General features: G+C 38.4%; 1 protein-coding gene across 1 annotated transcript in view; it reads left to right on the plus strand.

Moving 5' to 3' along the window:
* The window catches only part of GUCY1A2 (guanylate cyclase 1 soluble subunit alpha 2), a 264,111-nt gene that overhangs the window by 39,908 nt on the left and 202,601 nt on the right, over positions 1 to 21,602 (plus strand). The window contains exon 4 of the mRNA XM_059720935.1: positions 6,964 to 7,682. Within this exon, the coding sequence (XP_059576918.1) occupies positions 6,964 to 7,682 (719 nt within the window). The remainder of the gene's footprint in view (positions 1 to 6,963; positions 7,683 to 21,602) is intronic.

Raw genomic sequence — 21,602 nt, forward strand, 5'->3', positions numbered from 1 at the left:
CTTTCCAACTATTTCCTTTTTCACTGACAGCCTCTTTTTACCTTGTATTATTATCACTGTAGTGTTTCCCTTTGGCCTTTTTTTCTCCTGCTTTCTTCCCCTCCTTTCCCTGTTTTACCTTTCCATTTTTCTACTTTCTACCAATTTATATTTTCACTGACATCCTGTCACACTTCTAGCTTCTCTCATTTCTGTTTTCCTGATCTCCAAATATTTCCTTTTTCACAGACTGCCATTTTTTCCTACCTTGTATTCTATCACTGTTGTCTTCCTTTGACCTCCCTCCCCCTCGCCTTCCTCCTGGCGGTTTCTTCCCCCTCCCTTACTTGCTTTACCTTTTTGTCTTTCTAATTTCTACCTATTTACATTTTCACTGATGCCTTGCCACACTTTTAGCTTCTCTCATACCTTGGAGTCTCAGACCACCAGAGATTCCCTATGCCTGAAGAAGGGTTATTGTGCCCGAAAGCTTATCTAAAACTCTTTTCCAACTACTCAGTTGGTCTAATGAAAGATATTACATCTACTCAAAGAACCTTTCCTGCCTATGTCCTTAGACCAACATGGCTACAACTGAAAACCCAGTAGCTATCGTATTACTATTCAAGCAGCTGGGAGAGGTAGTTGACTTAATGGCTGTTGTTCTTCACTCCAAAGGGGTTAACAACCTTTTTTATGTCCCACCAATCAAACAAACAGTTTTAAAAGCAGTTTTACTGTCTGCTACCTGCTCCTGGTTTCTTTTTTTGTATTTCAGCTTTAGTTAAGTGGGAAAGGGAAGGTGAGCTAAGTGAAGATAAGGCTTTGCCCCTCTTCTTCTTCATTCTGCATTTCAAAACCAAGGTGTGTATTATATCAAAGGATGTGTTTCATTTAAGAAGACACAGTAATAGTTGTCCTTGATTATATTTAAACAGTACCCTGGAATCTCTAATTTTAATCTGAAACTTTATCAGGTAGAGCAGAGATCTGTGTTTTAAAGGAAACACTTGACATCTACTATATTTAATCAAAGATACTCAAGAAACTCTTGTTACATAAGGAGAGAGAATTTAGGTTTTATTCTTTATATGAACGTTAGAACTGCAAATTGAATCCCAACCTTACTAATCCTTAGATGACACTTCTGGACTCTTTTTAAAGGCATCTCAGATAGTGTATAAATTCATGAATATTCGAGGAATCAGATGTGGACCACTAGATTATATATAACTGGCAGCAGCTCTCTCCATGATACAGCTCATCCATTTATTGCTGAAGAGTGAAATTTCTTCTGTGTGATCTGTGGCCAAATAGGCCAAATGGATTTCCAGGGTTGATGAGAAGAAAAGGGAGACAACAGGGTTTCCTAACAAGGGTAAAGTTATCTGCTTACATTCTAGTTCAGCAAAGCACTTCAACATGCGCTTTACTAAGGTAGGGCCTGGTCCAAAATTATGCATGTAGTGCTAGAGCTTTTCTTTCTTTTTGTCTTTCTTTTTATTTTTTTTGTGCACCAGCCTTTTAGACACATTGTTAAAGAATCAGAATAGCTCTTATCAGAGCTTTTTTCAGAGGGCAAAGAAAAAACTCCCAACTGATCTCCTTTAATAGCCATCATTTTATGCCCTTTTTGTCCTCTTTGACTAAGGACAGAAATTACACACAAACCGGTATAGGTGATCAGAAATTGGTTCAAATCTGTAAAACAACAGAAGTTCAGTGCACACAAACTGCTTTTGATATAAACCAATTTAAGATAAACCTGGATGGATGTAGTATCAGACTTAACTGATTTAGGTTAAATTGGCTTATTGAACTTCTGTCCCAGATCCCCTCCAGATTCAAGCTAACTCATACTCCTCCCAGCATCCCAGGATGCTTTGCACCTCCCGCACATACCCTCCCTTGCAGGGAAGGTGGGATAGCCTTAATCCAAGTTGTCTTCTCCAGTTGAGCAAGGAGGTATTCTGTAGTGCCTCCCCCCAGATTCTGGCCTGGGCCACTTCAGGCATGTGGGTGTACTTGTGGAATTGAAAATGAATGCCTGTTCAATTGTTCAATCTATGCAGTTTTGACTAACCTGTGAAGACTGAATTGATTCAGCCTTGGGCTTTTTGACTGTCTATACTTAGCCTCTCTCTCTAGCTTTCTTCATATGAAATTATTTCTGTGGCTCTTCTTTTTGTTGCTCTTCTCTGATACTTTTATTTTTGTGCTGTAATACTTTTGTGATGGAGTCAGCAAAATAATATAACTTTTTGTCTATAAATCCTGCAGCTCTTTACAAGGAATGCTAGTATCTACATTCTATCTTTACAGATGGGGCAAATAAAACACACAGATAAAGTGTCTTTCCCAGCATCACGCAGCAGGCCAGGGCAGATTATAGCTCATCCATTTATCTTTAAAGAGTGAATCATGAAGACAGCAGGTGCCAATAATATATAATCTGCATCTGATTCCTTGAGGTACTGCTCTGTTGTCAGGTAGAAAACTGATCAGTGAAAACAGCTTAGATTCATTTTCAAAGTGGAAGAAAATTAAAACGGGGGTATTTCAAAGATATGAACTAGGATGAGGATTACCTAATATGCTGATTTAATGACCTGCAAGACTGGGTGGAGCAGTCACTCAAAGTTGTAATGCTAAATTCTTTAGATTAGATTAGAAAGCATGTGAGGAAGATTCTGGTTTATATCCTCTCTCTCTCTCTTTTTCATTAGACTTCTTTACTGAAACCAATGAGGAGTTAGCACTAATTAGACAGAATAGGACATGACTCTTCATAAGGACCTAAGAGCTGTGTGCCACATGAAAGTCCATGCAGAAAGTTGCAAGTTTATTCCCAGTGGACGTGTACAGACATACAGATGGACTGCAGCTTAATTAATATTAGCCACTTGGAAAGATATTGTGAATCATTAAATGCAAATGTTATATCGACGTGAAGCTGTGGGTCAAAGAGAAAATCAAAGTGTTAGCTTTGAGAGAGAATGGTATTGAAAATATGCTAATGACATTAAATGAACAGGGGGTTAGCTCACATCTTTAAATACTGCCTTCAATTTTGGTCACCCATTAGAAAAATATTATAGCAGAATAGTCAGAGAAGGGTAACAAAAATGAAGAGTAACTCAATTTCCTACAAAAAGAGCTAGAAAAGATTTTCAGTTTAGATAGAAGACATGATGGAGGCATGTGAAAATGCACAATATAAATAAAAGCAGCCTGGAGTTCTTTGCCAATTATTAGAAGGCAAGGAAAAGAACACAAGATATTCAATATAATTGAACTGCTAAATATTTGAATATATACATTTATATAACAATTAAAAAATTGGATTCTCATTTAGTAACTCATATCTCACTAAGGCAAAGAGTTGAGGAGAATTTTTTTTAAAATCATATTTTTATGTACATAATAAAAATATCTAGGTGAATTTTAGTGCCCTCATATTTTTGTATAAACCAACTACTAACTGCTATAGTTAGGGGGAAGTTGCTGGGGTTTCTTTTTTTGCATAATTGTTGATTAGATTTCACACATTTCTCTATAGCATCTGGTACCAGCCATTGTTGGGAAAGGATGACTTAGCAGATGGACCACTGATCTGATCTGGCTTAACATAACAGTGGCAATTGACATTTTTTTCTGTGCATAGGCCTAAGGGCAAAAGTATGCCACTACCATTTAAGAGATTGAAAAGACTGGAACTCTTCAAAAAAGGAAGGGGTAAGTTGATGATGGTAAGAAAGGATAAAAGAAAGGTATAGAGAATCGTTAACTTTATAGAGTAGTTAGATGTATTACTTCTATTTTGATCTATTCTGTTACTGAAACTGAAAAAGTGGTAGAATTAAAGCTAGTAGAGAAATATTTTATAACACTATATGCACACAGCCTGTGGAACTCCATGCTAGCTGATGTTGCCAAGACCAAGAACTTGTTAGGACTGAAAAATGGATTCTTTTTCTTTTACGTTGGTTTGGATAATAGAATCATTTAGAGTTACAATAGTAAGAAATACAGTAAAAAGTTTTGGAAGAGAGTGTTTCGGGACATAAGCTTTTAACTCATGAGAATTAAGGAGAATTTCTTCCTATGGGTCATTTGTGTAAAAGACTGAGTAGACCACTGGCTTGGTCCATTTAGACCATTTCTGTTTCTGTACGTCTGATACAGTGCTACATTACTCCATTTTGTGTTGGTGTAAATCTGCCCATTTTAGTACTAAAATAGCATATATTGTACTCATGTCACTGAAAGGAATTGCATAAAATAACCCTCATTACATGGAGCCAGCTGTTAGATAAATGAAGTTAGAGGATTATGTTTTGCAGAAGTGATAGTGACCTAGTAGTTGGGATGCTTCCTTTGAGTCATGATACTGGCCAGTATTGTGCTTACTTTGGATTAGACACACAACCACAGTTCTGACGGTTTGTTGAAAGATTAAAGATCCCAACCCTGCACTACCTTCTGCATGATAATTTTTTTAAATAGTAAGGCTGCTAACCTAGATTTATGGATACACCCCAGTGCAGTTAGTTACACTATTATACCTATTCAAATTCATTTCTTAATTCTCCTGCATAAGGTATTTTTCTTCATGTTCAGTCCTGAACTGTTGTGCTGTGTTATGAGTTTTTAAACTGATGGGAAAATGGATTCTTGCATGAAATTTGTTAAGGTTGTAGAGCACTTGTGGGCCCCGTCGGAATTCTTGGATAAAAGATGCTGTAGAAATAACAAACATATACAATTATAGATGTGTAGTTATTTAGAAACTTCCTTGAAATTATCAGAATTTTTTTCTTTCTTCAAACAATAGGTTGGAATATGTTGCTGTGTCTTATTATGCTGTTATGTATGAAACTAATTAATTTCACTGTTGCTCCACGTAAACTGTATGAAATTTTTTAGCAATCAACTGGCTATCTTAAGGCATGATGAATGTATGTTATGATAATAATCTGATTCATGCCCTTAGGGCATAAATGATTGTTCTCTTCATTACTATTGGGATATTTAGGACTAGCTTTCATGAGTTTTACTGGTTTATATTACGCTTATCTGTAATACATTTTTATATAGTGGAGTTCAGTTTTTTAGACGCAAGACCAGTTTATTTCCTTTGTACACAATTATTGGATGTACACTTGGTAAATCAAAAGAAAAGAATACTAATTTTTACTATTTTCTTCTATTATAGTTGAGACTTTTCCTGTAGTTCTATAAATTATATGCATAGCATGATATACAGTGTTTAAATGCAAATTATGCTTAAAAGAGCATCCTCAAAAATAGCAGGGATAATGTTCAGTAGTAATCTTAAATAAAATTATCCAAGTTTTCTTTTAAAATAGATGCAATCAGGCCAAAACAACATTTGATATACATTGTCACTTAGAGATCTAGCTTTGCATCAGTGGCATTTTCTTTGCCTGTATCCACTTTGTCATCTTTGTAATTCAAGACCTAGGTGTTTGTGATGGGGGTTTAAGGAGGTCTAACATCTGTTTCCAGTTGTTCCATTGTTGGCCAACCATTAGCCACAGGGATGTACTCTCAGCCTCAAGCAACACAGAGAAATGCAAATATTCCATTTTATTCTCCAACAACTCTTTATGTGTACAAGAAAATATTTTAAGAGTCTGAGACTATCTCACATCATAGCTACAGAGTAAATGTAACCAGTAGAACAATGGTTCTTAAGTTTTTTAGAGATGTTTTCTCCATAGTTTTTGTGAATTTGGCCCCAGGTGACAGCCACTCTTTTACTCTTCCATCTCTTCCAACAACAAAGATACGGTGTTAATTTGAATATAAGATGACCCCAATAATTAGAATCTATAGCTTGAAATTGATAAATTTGTTCTAACTTTACAGGCATTCTAATTATATGAGGTTTGCCTTGAATTTGTCCCCCTCACACCGCTACATCAGGGAAAATATGTCTACTGGGAAATCCCAATAGCAAATTTTGCCACAGTGCACCACAAGCAGTTTAATGTAGAACATGTGTGTTTTGTGTTGCTACAAAGATGTTTGCAGTGCCACAAACAGCACATGCCTGCATGTCTGGATCTGGTCACAGAGGGCAGAGATATACTAATCATATGTGACAAGTTGAGAGAGGGCCCCCCACCCCTCCATTCCATTGACCTCCCATTGTCAGTGCCCAAGGCTTATGCCTTGGTCACTTGGCTGCAGCCAGACAAGATTGTTCACCGTGCCTCTGTTGCCAGGAAGGGGTGTGCCAGGCAGGTTGGGAGGGGCTGTGGCAGAGGGGTTTCTTCTGCAGCTGCTTCCTGGTCCACCCAGCACCTCAGTTAAGAACCACTGCAGGAGAGACATATCTGATTATTCAGTTGTAGGGTTTGGGATAGTTTGGTGGAAAATGTGTGTTCAGTCCTGTGTCCCACATTTTTCATTCCTCAAGTTGGTAGGCACAAAAAGTGGATTTCAGAGGCAATGAAAGGGAAGATACTATGTCAAATATTATTAGTGACCCCATTGTCCAGTTCAAGAGCAGTAGTAACAGATTCTAAAAAAAGTCCTGCCTTACCGTCCTCGGTCAAAAGATGGTTGCATAATGCGGTAGTGAGTAAGATGTAAAACATGGGATGATTCCAGGGCTCTCTGGTTTCCAGTAAGGATGAGAAGAAGTTAAAAAGCCGAACTGTCAAATTATCACTGGTACAGGAAGTGGAACAGAGGAGCGAGGAAGGAAGATGAATAGCAAGAGGGCAGCCCAAAAGGAGTGAGGCATGGGACGGATTGGGTGACTTAGAGACATCAGGTGACATTTAGAAGAGACTAGGGGAGAAACCCTATACTAGTGACTGGAACCCCTGTGGAAACACAGAATTAAAGTGGAAAATATTATGCAGCTGTAATACCGCGTTGCTGACATAAAATAGAAAATAGCGCGTAACTGTAATACCACATTGATGACATATGTTTATCATTACCCCTTAGGTTTGAAGTTTGAAGAAATGCAAGAAAAATTTGGGGAGGAATTCTTCAATATCTGCTTTGATGAAAATGAAAGAGTTCTTCGAGCTGTAGGTGGCAGCTTGCAGGACTTCTTCAATGGTTTTGATGCATTGCTGGAGCATATTAGAACTTCATTTGGAAGACAGGCCACTCTGGAATCCCCTTCTTTCCTATGCAAAGAGCTTCCTGAAGGCAATCTTATGCTCCAGTACTTTCACCCACATAATATTGTTGGATTTGCAATGATGGGGATGATAAAGGCGGCAGCAAAAAAGATTTACCATTTGGAAGTGGAAGTGGAACAAATCACTAATGATAAATTGTGCTCAGAGGGGTCAAACCCTGGCAACTGCAGCAGTCTTACTTTTCTTATCAAGGAACGTGAAAATGCAAATATCACAAAAACACTTCCACTAGGAACGTCCCAGTCCCCCTCAGACCTGAGGATAAGCATCAGCACCTTCTGCAGAGCTTTTCCCTTCCATCTGATGTTTGATCCCAACATGCTGGTGCTCCAGCTTGGGGAAGGTCTTAGGAAGCAGCTCAGATGCGATGTTCACAAAACATTGACATTCCAGGACTGCTTTGACATAGTTTCTCCGAAGATCAGTGCCACATTTGAACGAGTCCTCCTGAGATTATCAACCCCATTTGTGATTCGGACCAAACTTGAGGCTTCTGGCTCTGAAAATAAAGATAAGGTAAGAAGCATTACATTTGAACAGGATTTGTTGGGGAAGGATTATTTATTTAATCAGTGTGAAAAAGCTCAAGGCCTATATACTATAGAAAACTCATTTAAACATTCAGTACACTTAAATTCTTCAGAAGGGTGAATCTCAGCCTACTGTGTTTATAAACTGGGTGTGTGGTGATATAGCAAATAATTGTGCTGCCATTAAGAAAATTTTCAGTTACTGAATTGTGTGAATTTTAGTAAAATTCCTAATGCTTTAGTTTGACTTAATGCCACCCATGTCCAATCCTCAATTTCACTTCCACTTTACTGCAATAACACTGATAAGTAAGTCATTTGTTGAGGAATGCCTTTTCAATGGGTTATCCAGTGTTAGGAAGGTTAGCTGCATGGTTTCCACTGACCTTATATATCCTAAATAAGTATTTTGAAGGTTTAGTACTCTCCATGCCTTTCACTTCACAAATATAGGACATCCCTGGTAGTTAACTAGTACTATAAATTATGGCAGTTTTGACGCAGAAAGCTCTAATGTTGTTCAATCATAAAAAAATTCCTCACCTAAAAGGAGCATATGCTTGTCTGTGTGATGGTACAAATATTTTTAAGCTGGTTAACCCTCTCAGTGCCTGGGGATAATAATTTGGACAGTAGGGCCATGTCCCCATGAGCATGCACATGCAGGGGTGCATGTTTCCCATGGGACAAATACCAGTGTCACATATAAGACCACCTGAATTTGCGGTGTGTGGTGGCACAGGTGGGTCTACGGCACCACATATCACACAGCCATGCTTGTCTGGAAACGACCAAAGTGTTCAGCTTCCATTTGGGCCAGATTTTCTATTCTGGGCCAAATTTTCAGAAGAACTCTGAAGCTACGTGAATGTCGAGGGTGCAGTTCTCTTGGAAATCTGACCATAGTAATATCTCCAGGTCCCTCTTTGGTGCTGCTCTGTTTGTGACCTATAAACAAGTTTTCATTGCAGCGTTCTCTTAACTTCATGTTTTCTAATGTTCTCAGGTTCCCAGTGTATACGAGTTGACCTACTTCAATATATATAAAACCAAAGGGAATTTATTTTGCAGAACTTTTCTTGAAACTCGCTCATGCCATAGTTATAGTGAATGTAATTTTGTTTAAGGCAGTCAGTGATTTTAGCTCTGAGCTCTTACTCTAGGGCACAGTCATGGCTGCTTTTGAATCAGCCTAATGGCAGGTTCTCTTCCCCATGGAGTATGTCTGCCTATCTCTCCTAGACAGCTTGTTCTGTCACGGAGCAGAATTGCAACCCATAGAGATTTTTTTTTTTTTAAATTTACTTTCAAACTTGTTGAAAATCATTCCTGAGGAGGATAAGGCATTTTTCCTTATGGTTGTTTTTTTTCTGGCTAGTTTTAAGGGGAAAAAAAGATTAACCAGTATCTTTCTTGAACAGATTTAGGAAATGTTGTGTTCCCTCTTCATTATTTATAAATTACCTTTATGACATTCTGCCTTTTGGAGTCTGAAGGCTTTATTTCCATTTGTGTTAAGGTTTCCTTACACTACTCTGGTAGTAAAAAGTAGTTTTGATGTGGACATAGTTCTATACACTTTAAGGCCTTTTTACTTTGCTACTGTAGCATGAAAGGATCTTAATATAAATGAGAATTCGGGCTGGAGCTTTCACAAAGGTAGAATGTCCATGGACTTTGAATGAGATTTTTCTGTGTGCACAAGTTCAGTAGTCATTATAACTAAAGAGTATCCGTCCTTTGGGGAAGCAGTAAGTGTTAAGTCAGGATGCCAGAAGTTATTGGAATCCTAATATTACAGGAATACAATGTTATAACCACAAGTACACATAAAGAGAAGATTCTTAATTAGACAGTTATCTGTCAAAACCATTACTCTACTCTAATTCTTAGGCTTTTTTCAGAGTTTCTCCCAAGTAAAGAAAAGTGTTTTGGAGTTGCTTTTTGGCAGTTTGAAATCATTACTTTTCATGGCCATTTAAATATAAGATGGGAATTAATTATGAGACAGATCCTAAATACCTACAATTTTTAAAATTTTAGCTATATATGTATTGCCCTTTTCTTGTGTGTATAATTGCCATTTTTAACACTGCTTTTTGCAATACACAATTAGGATTGATTATTCACTCACCTATTAAAGGCAGGTCTGATACCGCAACATCATATTAAGGCTATTTGGTACTACTCAGTCTAAGACTGTTTAAATTGCTTATAACTTTGCTTAGGATGAAATTTTCTGTCAGGTGTCTGCCTCAGATTGATTTCTTTTTTTGTTTTTTTGTTTTTTTTAAGAGGGGCACTTCAAACAAAATTTATTATCTGTTTGTGAGAACAGGTCAAGGGAAAATTCTGATGTCTTGCTAAGTTAAAAAAAAATGTAGTAATATTTTTTTTGGAAGTCTCTTACTATCCCACACTTTGAAATTTGGTGGTAGTTGATCAAGAATATATTTTTTGAAACTCTTTTGGAAATCCATTCATATTTGGCTACACTGTAGGTCATTAGGTATGATTTAAACCCACTGCTAAGTAAGACTTTCTCAGAAATTTCACCTTTGAGCTATTAAACTTGAACAGAGAGAGCAGGGAGCCTTTCTTCCCTGTAGTCTCAGTGCTCCCATTGCTGGTTTCAGGCAGCATGGAGAAGGAAGCTGCCTGAGGTGAAAGCAGAAGTGGTAGGAGCTGATCCTGTGGATTGGGACAAAACAGGGCATTTGGGACAGGTAGTTGGACTGGAGGGCAACTGCCTCTGGGAGCTAAGTAGACTTGTATTATCAACTGGGATTGGGATGCTGAACTGATGGGCAAGGAGGCTGTGAATGGGAAGTTGGGAGGAACTAATGGGGATGGGGAAGCAGCTGGTAGCAGGGCAGAGATGAGAAGCCTGGAGGATAGATTAGAGCAATCCAGGCAAGGAGACGGGAATTTAGAACTTGTGTAGCAAGAGGTAGAAGGTGATGAAGGATTTAGAGTGTAATCAAGCACAATGTCATTGAAGTTAATAAAATTAGCTTGATTGTATTCAAGCTAGTGACACTTGACAGCTTTGTCGGGTAGATACTTGTATAAGTGCATGGCCAAAGTCACCTCTTGGAAAAAGTTAACAGATTTTTAGTATCTTACTGTGACACAAGATTTTTAGATCTGAGTGCATCTTGTAGCATCTTTCCACATCCTGTGCAATTTATAAATGTTCTTTAATAAGGTCTGGGAGTGCCTCCTGAGACAGACCTTGATCTGGAACTGGGAACAATATTCCAGGTAGGAGGAGGTTGCGAACACATCTTTCTGTTGTAACATGGAACCAGGGGAAGGCATCACCAACTCATGAGACTGTTCTCTTTTCTGGACTATACTACATTCCCATTCAACAGCCTCTCATCAGTTATTTGTTTCCAAATATTGCTTTTTAGAAAACTCTGAGCTGGGAAGTGACTTCATGCTTTTCAGACCTGGTTAGTTTGAAAGAAAGAAGGAAACCTAGACAAATCAACCTCAGTTTTTGAGCTCCTCAGATCATGCTCAGAAAGAGGAGTTATTTTAAAAGGCTTTCTGATTTAAGAAAGGATCTTTCAGCTTCTTTCTGAGAAACTTTTATCTTTGTTGCAGTGCATCAATTAGATTTCTTCTCTATTTTCTTTTATAGGCTTGAAGTGAATGACAAATTAACAAAAGAGCTTTCTGTTAGTCTCAATGCCAGCTCTGTGTGTAGATGAGTATACCATTTGCTATTACATTTTGTTAATTCAGCATTTCAGTAAGAAAGACCAGGTCTCAGCCCAGGAACACTTACAATATCAAGTCTCAGTTCCTCAAAGCCTCACTCGTATGCTTTACTTCATACATGGGGTGACATTCTACTACGTTTTGTGCACCTAAATGTCATGTTTTCCAGCCACATTAAGTGGGGTTTTTTTTGGCACTTATGTACAATTTGGCTAGGTACAGACATTACACTTTTACTAATATAAATGATCGGAAACCTGTCTGCAACCATAACAGAACAGAAGTTCGGCGCACACAACTGATCTATACCTGTATCAGAACAGAAGTCTGGCACATATTGTGGTCGGTGATCCCTCTCGGTCAAGTATGATCTTTCCCACAAGTCAAGTCTGTGTCACACATAGACTGGTTTAAAAATGGCAGAACCTAGACTAAGATTTGCACCCCACACCAAAAGGAGAATGTGTGTTCTGTTCACTACTGATCTAAACTACTCCATTTACAGAAAACCTTAGGTCAGTTCTGCCTCAGGCTTTTTGAATGTCTGTACCTAGCCTTTGTGATTTATTACACTGCATGAGTAATAGAATTGCAAGTTACACATAAGTGCCTGAAGACCACTTATGTGGCTGTGTGTAAGTGCCATTTAGGGGCACAAAGCTTAATAGAATTCTGCCCTAGGTGCACAGATGTTAAAACAAATGGGAGTACTTACTGCATAAAGTCAAGGATGCACTTTATTCTTCATGGGGTCAGGGCCTAAGATTAGAAAATATAAAAGCAAGAAGAGAAGGGAATGGGACAGATTCTGATTTCTGTAGGCTTTTAGAAAATAGTGAACTATGGATTAAGGTTTGCCTATGGTATAAATATAGACAGTAGAAGTCTACAGAGGTACTATGTGTATTTAGGTAAGATTCCTATCTAAATTAAGGGAACACTTTCAAAGTGCAAATCCCAGTGAACATAGGGCTACAGAAGTCTGCCCCATAGGCAATATGACTGAAGACACCCTGCCCACACCTTATTCACCTGACTCAATGTGCTGCCAACTTGGAAGACTGATGGTAAGACGACTTTGGCTTGACCTCGCCAGCAAACTTTGGGAGTATATCAATGAACTTTGTGGGCTGAATGGTCATCCCACTTTTCCCTAGGATTGCCTATTGCTTTGGAATAGATGATCCCCTAAGACTCCTGTCACGTTAGTGCTTTTAAAATGTTATAATTTTCATTATGAGGTTCTTTAAAAAATATTGCGGAAGAGCATGGACTTTTTCACATCTGATTGCTCTAGTCACCAGACTCTCTTCTACCTCCAGCAGGAGCCAGCAACAGATATTCCAGAAAACCCCTCAACAATCTCTGCTTCCCAAACCCACATTTTCTACTGTTACTATAATGCAATTAGCTAACAGTGCATGATTATACACGAGAGAGAGGCTTACTGATTCATACTATTTGAATAACCATATCATTTGCTATCTCACATGGATGCAAATGTTATTGATAAACACTGTGAACCAGTTCTTTAAAAAATCTGGGAGCAGCGTTTGTCTCATTTTCCATGACACTAAATTCTAGTGGTTGACTACCAGCTCCATATAAAGAGATTTTCCTTTATTTGATGTAAATTTACTGCTCTTTGATGTCAACCCTTTATTTTTATTTTATTTAACAGGGTATTTTTTATACACTGTACATAATTGTGCTCAGCTTTTTACAGGCAAATAAGAAATACATGGTCACTACACCATATTTTTAATATTACTAATTGCTTGTATCATATTTGTTCCTGTGAGCATCATTTGCAAACTGAGACCCTACTGCCTTAGGCACTGAACACACACAGAACAAACAACCAGCCCTGCCGCAAAGATCTTGTAGCTTATAACTTTTTACAATATTTAGTGCAATTCTTATATGAACTGCTGCCATATGGCTAAACAGTTTGCTGCCCATCTTGCAACCTTCTCCATCTTTGCTGCATTCTGTGTGTGTACATACACTAACCAAGGCCTTAATTCTGCAAAGTAAAACTTGCTTTGCTTTAGACATGTAGAAGTTCTCATTGACCATACTGGGGTTGCTTACATACTTAAACAGCTGCATAAGCATTGATATAACCAGGGCCCCTAATTGTAAATGCTATTCCACAATGAGACAATAATTAAAATAATAAATAAAATAATTTCACAAAAATCCAGGTAAAGTTTGGGGTAAGGAGGTGATCGCATTTTCTTACAGTGCTCCATATTATATCCAGTCTTTCTCTGTCTTTTAAAAAATATATTTTTAACTTAATTATCACAAAAAATAGATTTACAAGTAAGTCTTTATGTTGATTTGATATGCATGTTCAGATTTTTATGACCTAGGGCTGTCCAGCCAGTGGCTTGTAGGCTGCATCTGGCTTGGGAGGGGATAACATGGCCTGCAGGCTCCTGCCAAGATGCTGCTCTCCGTATTGTTCCAGCTCTGTCATGTTGGCCAGAGTCTCTGGGTCTGGCGATCTTGCTGGACTTTGCAGTAGTACCAGTGGAGGGGGCTCATGCTGCTTGTGTGGTACGGGGAGGGATTGCCCATGTGGTGCTAGTGGTAGTGGCAAGGGGGTCTCCACCATGTTGGGGTGGCAGTGGTTGGGGTCAGCAGTCGGGGTCAGCTTTTGTGGCAGTGATGGTGGGGTGCTAATGCTTTATGAGCAACATTGGGGAGGGCTTCTGTGGCTTCTGAGGCTCATTTGGCACTGGGGGTCTTGTGCTGAATGTATGGTTGGTAGACTGCATGTTCCAGGATTCCCAGGGAGCCTGTGTGGTCCCTTGTAGCATCCTGCCCATGTGGTGTGCAGCCCAGGACCCATGGTCAGTTCAGCATGTGTGGCCCCCAACACCTCTGTCCTTTTGCGGAGGTGTAACAGCTAGGGTCCATGCCTTGGGTTACAGTGGCAGCAGGGGCTGGGTCAGCTGTGGTGGCTACCATGAATGCCTGGTGTTGGTATCATATCTTACATTACAGTCCTTTTGATTAGATACAATTTGCTACCATACATATTTTATGGTATGCATACCATACTTATTTGTCTAAAACAAATGAAGTCTGCCTTCTTGATCAACTTTACAGCTTATTCAAAAGGCGACTAATTGCAAACACCTGGGAGGGAAGAAGTGGTTTTCAAAAGAATCATGATAGATTGGATATCTGGGCTAACGACAACAGAAGGAAGATCACCACAGACAAATGTAACTAGGGAAGAATAACCAAATTTGCTAGTGCAAAATGGTAGATAACAGTAGTGTGCAGTAGTGTGGCTGAGAAGGATTTGGGGTGCTGCTTTGGCCTGACCTAGAGTATTGTGTACCGTTCTTGGCTCCCATTTTAGGAAGGATATTAGAAAGCTGGAGAGGGTTTAGAGGTGAGTACCAAAAGTGATAAAGGGGTTTGTAAAGCAAGCTGAACAAAAAAGGTTGAGAGAGTTGGGGGCGTTTAGTTTGGAGAAAAGGAGATTAAGGAAGGGCATGAGATCATTTTTCAATTATTTGAAAGGCAGCTATAAGGAAGAGGGAGAGGGCAAACCACAAAGCAGTGGTTTCAAATAGCTACAAGGTAGATTTAGTTTAGATCTCAAGAAAATATCTTTACTGTCAGAATAGTAAGGCAGAGGGATAGACTGCCTGTGGAAGCTGTAGAAACTCTTCATTGGATGTTTTCAAGAGGAGGCTGTCTAAGCATTTGAACAGGGATAGTTTTAAAATAGCTCTACTACATTGGTGCTGGGAATTACACAATGGGACACTTAAGATCCTCTCTGACTCTGTGATTTTTATGATTTGAAGAGTTCTGTCCCCTGGTGTGGTTTAGTCTCCATTACAGTTTATTATTTATATTGCAGTAGTATCCCAAAGCCCTTGGGCAGATTCTCTATTATTTTACTTGCTGTACAAACAATCTGAAGATCCTTAAGATTATTTTAGTAAATTTTTCTCGCTAGAGGAATTTTGTGTAACCAGCAAATTTTAATGTATTCTGTTTAATGTTTCCAAAATATTGAATATATCCTGTAAATAACCAAATTCCTGACTACCACCCTGGGATCCACATTGTTCATTTCCCACCTCCTTGAAGACGACCATTTATTAAGGTTCATTCATGTTGAATTGCATCTTACTCCATGAAGGGTCTTGCTAAAGTCAATGGGGTTACTTAAAAAGTAGCATATTACTCCAGGTGAATAAAATTAAGAAGATTTAGCCATTTGTTGCTATTTTTTAATTAGTCTTTATTCCATGTTAACATTTTCCCCCCTTCTATACTTCCTTTTTAAATTGTTTGCTATTTGAAAATTCAAGGAATTTGGTCAATTGGGTCACCCTCAGTTAGTATTTCACTAACTGTTTCAAAAACATGTAACAGGTTAGACAAACACGGTTTTCCTTCAGAAACCATGCTCGCTTGACCATGCCAGATTATGCTAATTCCAGTATTTTATTCCTAACTAGATTCTTAGTTAGTGTTAGATGGGAACTTGTTAGGAGTTGTTAGGATAATCATCCTTTTTGAATAAAAGTGAATTTCCAATCTCCAAGAACAATTGTTTTTAAAGTTTATATACTGTTTTATCATCTTCCTTTGTCAGAATTGCGGGGGTGGTTATCCCTTCCCATAGAATCCTTCAGTAGATAGTACTTGGTCCTGTTGTTTCACTGACTTTGACTCTCTCAAATTGCTTTGTCACTTTCTACTCAAAATTTTAAGGATAAACTATTCATCAAGGATATAGCTTAATTTTCCATGAAAAATAGTCATGTTATAAGAGTTTTCCCACATCCCTTTTATATTCTATTGTAAACACAGTTGCAAAATATTTTCTGCACTTTATATTTCTTTTTATAAAAGAAACACTGATATTTTCTGCTTTAGTAGCAGATTGAATGCATACAATAAGCACAGATTGGGTAGTCCAAACTTCTGCATGCTACCCATCCAATGGGCCTTGATTAGATTAAGAGAGAGAACTTCGGTGAAGTTGTTTCCTTGTATATTCCCTTTCCCCTGAGTTTAAATGGCATGTTTGTGTTGTGATGTTTTTCCTTTGATTTACCGTGTAGGATGGCTAGGAAGGTGATGGCCATTCCGATGCCCCGTACCCTTCCATCTTGAATTAACCTTTTCCCTCTTGGGGATCCATGCAGTCAATTGTGGGAAGTAATGTAGAGGTGACTGGCTCTTGCTGTCATCCACTCAGGCCGCAAAGGCTATGCACTTGTAGTCCCTTTGCATGTGAATGAGGCACGTACTATACAGGCACATTTTTTGTGTGCGGCTTTCAGCATGCTTTCAGTATAGTAAAATAAGCCAAAGCAGACATTACTGCTGTCTCGGTTAGAAACTAGTTGAAAGTGAATCATAGAAGAAATTCTTTTTATTTGATTCACTGCCAGATACTGTGCAGCTGTGTTCTTTGAATACTCATTGTTTGTCTGTTCTAGCTCAGCCTGACAGCCCTTTTCCAACCTCTGATGTAAGTCATTCTATGGACAGTCACTTATGGCTAAGTCCTATTTCAACTTTGCATACTAAGGCAGTGGTGGCTCAGCCTTTTGGCTCCATGGGCCAGACGAGTGTCACAGGGCTGGTCTATGAGACAGATCAGGCCTGGACACCAGGACTGGGCTTTGCATTGCCTCTGCCAGCCCCATATGCCCAGATTGGGCCCTGTGCTGCCATTTCATCAGAAATGTGCTTTATGTTATAATAAAAATGACATATAATGCCCAAAACAGAAAAAATTGAAAAAAAATCATTTTGATTGACCATTTGTTGCTTAATCATTTTGATTAAACTTAAAAAAATTAATTTCCTGTGGTTTGAAAGTCAGTATTCCATTCTATTTGTAAATTAAAACAAATATTAAAATTGCAAAATTTCCCATACAGCAGAAATTGCAAACAGGCCTACTTGTTACATTGACCCTGTAGGCAAGATCCTCTACTGTTGTAAACTGGGATATTGAGATAAATTGGGCCAGTGTGCACCATTTGGGGAATTGGTGCAAAAACTCCCTCTGTACAAAGTTAAAACCTCCATTCAGGCACATGAATAAGTGACCAGATTTTCAAAATGCTGAAAAGCAAGCAGCCGCTGTTCAATTTAAAAGCCAAGGAGATTTGACTCAATGCCTATGGAAGTTGTTAGGAATCAGTGCATTTACTTCCAGGAATACAGGTTCTTGCCATAAAAATGGGCATAATCACTTAAAAAAAACAAAACAATACTTGGAATAGTTCTCTGGGTTTTGTGGTATTAACTATTGACTAAACATTTTTATGAAGCCTGATAGGGCTTCAACCTGCAGTGTTGTATAGCTGCCATGTTAACAGGAAACCTACTGATGATTTCAGGAGGGCTGGTTTTCTTTATCCTCCTTTACGTTTGCTTGTCTTAAATGTTCTTATGTGAAATAATGTATTTACCATCTCCAAAGGCATTTTTCCTAGCTCCAATAAAGGGACATCTCTCTTTCAACTTGGTTTTATTGTATCTATTTATTCTGAAAAGAAAATACATGTAACAAGAAGGCCTGACAATGTCAGAGTAATTAAAGTCTATCACACACGATCTTGAAATGTTTAGGTTCTGATCCTTAATCTTTTTTTCCCTCCCCCATAAATAAAATTCAAGTGGAGTGGCCTGAAAGTCAGCCTAGCGTGAGGGGCATCTGTCACATATAATCTAGAAGCATTAATTCTTCCCAGAGCTGTTTTATTCACAGCCAGTCAGCATTTGACAGTAAGCCTCCACTGCCTTTGCAGGCTCCTGGAACTCTCAAAATCAAATTTTGTTTTCTGCTTCTGCTAATATCCCACACATTTGCTTGTCAAAATGTGTTTGGGCTCTGATGGTTTTCAAAATCAATTGGATGGGCTGGCTTGACAGCTACTACAGGCTGTGATGGGTTATGTGAAACAATAGATGACGTGACTTATTTTATCTCCCTAATGGCTGTGCTTCAGAGAACTATATATAATAACACTGTGGAAGTGGCCAAGCATTTTAAATATTTTTTCTCTCAGACAGCAGTAACAATGATGCTTGGCTTTTCTGCTTTCACTAGGCTTTTCTACTTTAGAACAGAAGAAAACTTTATGCAACAAACCAACAATAAAACACTTCTCCATTTTGCTTTAACTGAAAGCTGCAGAACATTTTTGGTAATTATTTGTACTTATTCAAGTGGCTGTCAACCAGTTTGATTCTTAGGGTCAAATTTTCCTCTTCTTTTTATGCAAAGGAAATCAGCACCACAGATGAATGGGCCATCTTTTTCTAAGTGACTGAAGGCTTTTGAATTGGTCAATGATTAACATGAAGCCATAATATAAAACACTAAAAGATTAATTTCAATTTACCGTTGCATTATACAAATATGTTGTTCAAACGCAGCTCTGTGTGATTTCCAGGAATATGTTTTTTCTGCTTGCTTGTCTCTCCCATGCCCTGCCTTTTTCAGTGGCTAACTGTTGTATATAAATTTTACTTCCTCTTCCCATTTTTCTCCTGTTTAATAGCAGAGGTAACATGACACCACAATTCTCAAATAGAATAGTTAGGATGTCAGAGCCAAAGAATCATTTTACTTTGTAAAGATGTGGCTGCCATGGTTCCCCTGCTTTACCTGTGATAGGTTAGGGTGTTAGGTCTATGTTGTGTTAGGGTTGACTGTAGTCTTATGAACAGTTTAAATTACAGTTTGTGTGGGATGGTTTGGATAAAGATGATCTTGCCTCAGGCAGGGTATTGGATTGAATGACCTCTGGAGGTCCCTTCCACCCCTACTTCTCTATGATTCTATCTTAGAAATGTCCAACCAGTCCTTCCAAATTGCCATTCTTTAGCCTGCACCTCCTACTTCAGTTGCTACTGGGCTTAATTCATGATCACAATGACTCTTTTACATCTCTCTGATGGCACAAAGTGGCATTTAAGTGGATCTCCCTTTTTGGTGTAGAACTGGTATGAAGGCTTTGTTATGACCATGCTTCTAGTTTCTAATAGAGCATAGTTTACAGCTTTAAGGAGCTTACCCTGGGGCTGGTTAGACCCCCAAGTTGCATGGAAAACAGGGAATGCAAAGGTAGCTTTGTCCCTTTTAGCTCCTCTGTTCTGATTTTTCCCTAGATATAGGAACTGAGAATCAGGTTCGTGGTTTTGCCACCTTTTTTAGCGAAGGGTTCATAATGACGGGGATTGGGTCATCAAATCATACCTCATGAAAACTAAGCCTCCTGGGTTATAATGCAACTGGCTTTGTTAATGCTGAATGTAAACTGCAAAGTATATTCTGGTTACTGTGATTGTCTCTCTCCATTGGCACAAAAGGCTTAATCTCCATTGATGCAGAGTAAAGATTACCTGAAATCACCCGTGAAATAGGATCTTGTGCCTGGCACATATCTTGTTATGTGTCATTGGGTCAGCATCCCAGCCAGAATAGGTATCTGCCAGCAGATACTCCCTGTGATTCTTACTAGTTTATGCTCCATTTAAAACTATAATTGAAGTGAAATAGTAAATAATACTGATTTTAGGATTCTAGGAGCAGAAATTATCTTAGATGCAAAGCTCCTGCTATATTTTGAGTGCTATCACAAATTAATAAGAATAATGTAAATTAATAAAATAATCTATTGTGATTTTTCAAAAGCCAGGGGCTCCTGCTTTATGTCTCTGTTTGTTAATACTTAGACATTTTTGTTTCTATTGCCCTTTAAATAGCAAAGGCCATTCAAATTAAAATCTAGAGCAAGGCAGTGTGATGTGAATAAGTTTGACTGGGTCATGCCATGTTGCCTTTGAGTATTATTAAGGATGTGTGATTCTTACCCTTCTCCTGTCCTCTGAATCTTCCAAGGGCATTGCCAAACAAAATATGACAGCAGATCAGCTGTCTCCCAGGGAAACAGTTTATCTTAGTATTTCTAATCAAAGTTTTATATATGCTATTTTTTCAGTTGGATACCTGCTGGAATATTTATTTCTGGAAGGTTGATCCTTTGTTCTCCTTCTCCTTTACAGTTAGAAGGCATGGAGGTCTTTTGTGTGCCTACCCACAGCTTAGTTTTATCTTCATTTTTCTAGCATTGTCTCTTTTCAGGAATCCATTAGGCTACCAATGTTACAAAAATATTCAGGGGTGATTTATGAGCCAGACAGACTGATCATTTTGCAACCCAGAGATTTGCCCTAGTTCTTACATGCCTTTGTTTTATAAACATTGGGTGAAATACAGCGTAACTTAGTGACCAAACTGCAGGCCTTACAAACTACATAATGAGAATTTAAGAGTAATTTCAAAGATGTTAAAGCTTTGTCAGGTTTATGTCATCTGAGACAGTGCTAGGAGGAAGTAAAAGTACTTTTTCATTGTAAAAAAGTTATATCACTAATATTCCAGTACTTTGTTATATGATGCCTTGGCAATTACTCCTTTTTCCATTTAGGTTTTGTCTGGGATCAGTAATTTAAAATCCTATTATCTGCAACTAGAAAGATTCATGAAATGCTATGTATATTTGGAATGGTTTGGACACTACAAATGTTTGTAGAAAAACCATTAAAACATTCAGTAACAGCAGAGCTAAAAAAAATGAAATTGATACATCTGTATACTAATATTCCATATTTTATTGAGTTTGTGGTTGAAGTTTGACTCGCAGTAATCAGAACTAGAAATAAATGTATATGAAAGAGGAATTAAATATATTATTCAACAGAGCCTGCCATGCACTGCAGGTGGCAGTAAGCATTTTGGGTATTTCTGGCATTGTATCCTTCTCCTGAATTTCTTTGGAACCTAATACACTTGCTCATCTTTGTTAAGAGCAAACAGACAGCTCATTCTTTGCTTTTGTAGCAGGGAATGTTTTGTTGTTGTTTTTTAAATTGTCTCATAAATAGGGTGACCATATGTCCTGAATTGGCTGAGACCAGTTCCAGATTTTGCAGACCAGCTAAGCATCACAGCCATTGGTGTAAATTGAAGCAGAAGTCCCAGATGCAGACGTTATTGCCACCTGCAGTGCATGGCAGGCTCCTGCTGAGCAGAGGCTGGAGGTGAGGGAGGGGCTTGGGCATCTGCGTGGTTGAGCTGCGATGGCCACCCATCACTGGCAGCCTTGTG

Source organism: Alligator mississippiensis, chromosome 1 (genome assembly GCF_030867095.1).
Source record: "Alligator mississippiensis isolate rAllMis1 chromosome 1, rAllMis1, whole genome shotgun sequence".
NCBI classification, from domain to species: Eukaryota; Metazoa; Chordata; order Crocodylia; family Alligatoridae; genus Alligator; species Alligator mississippiensis.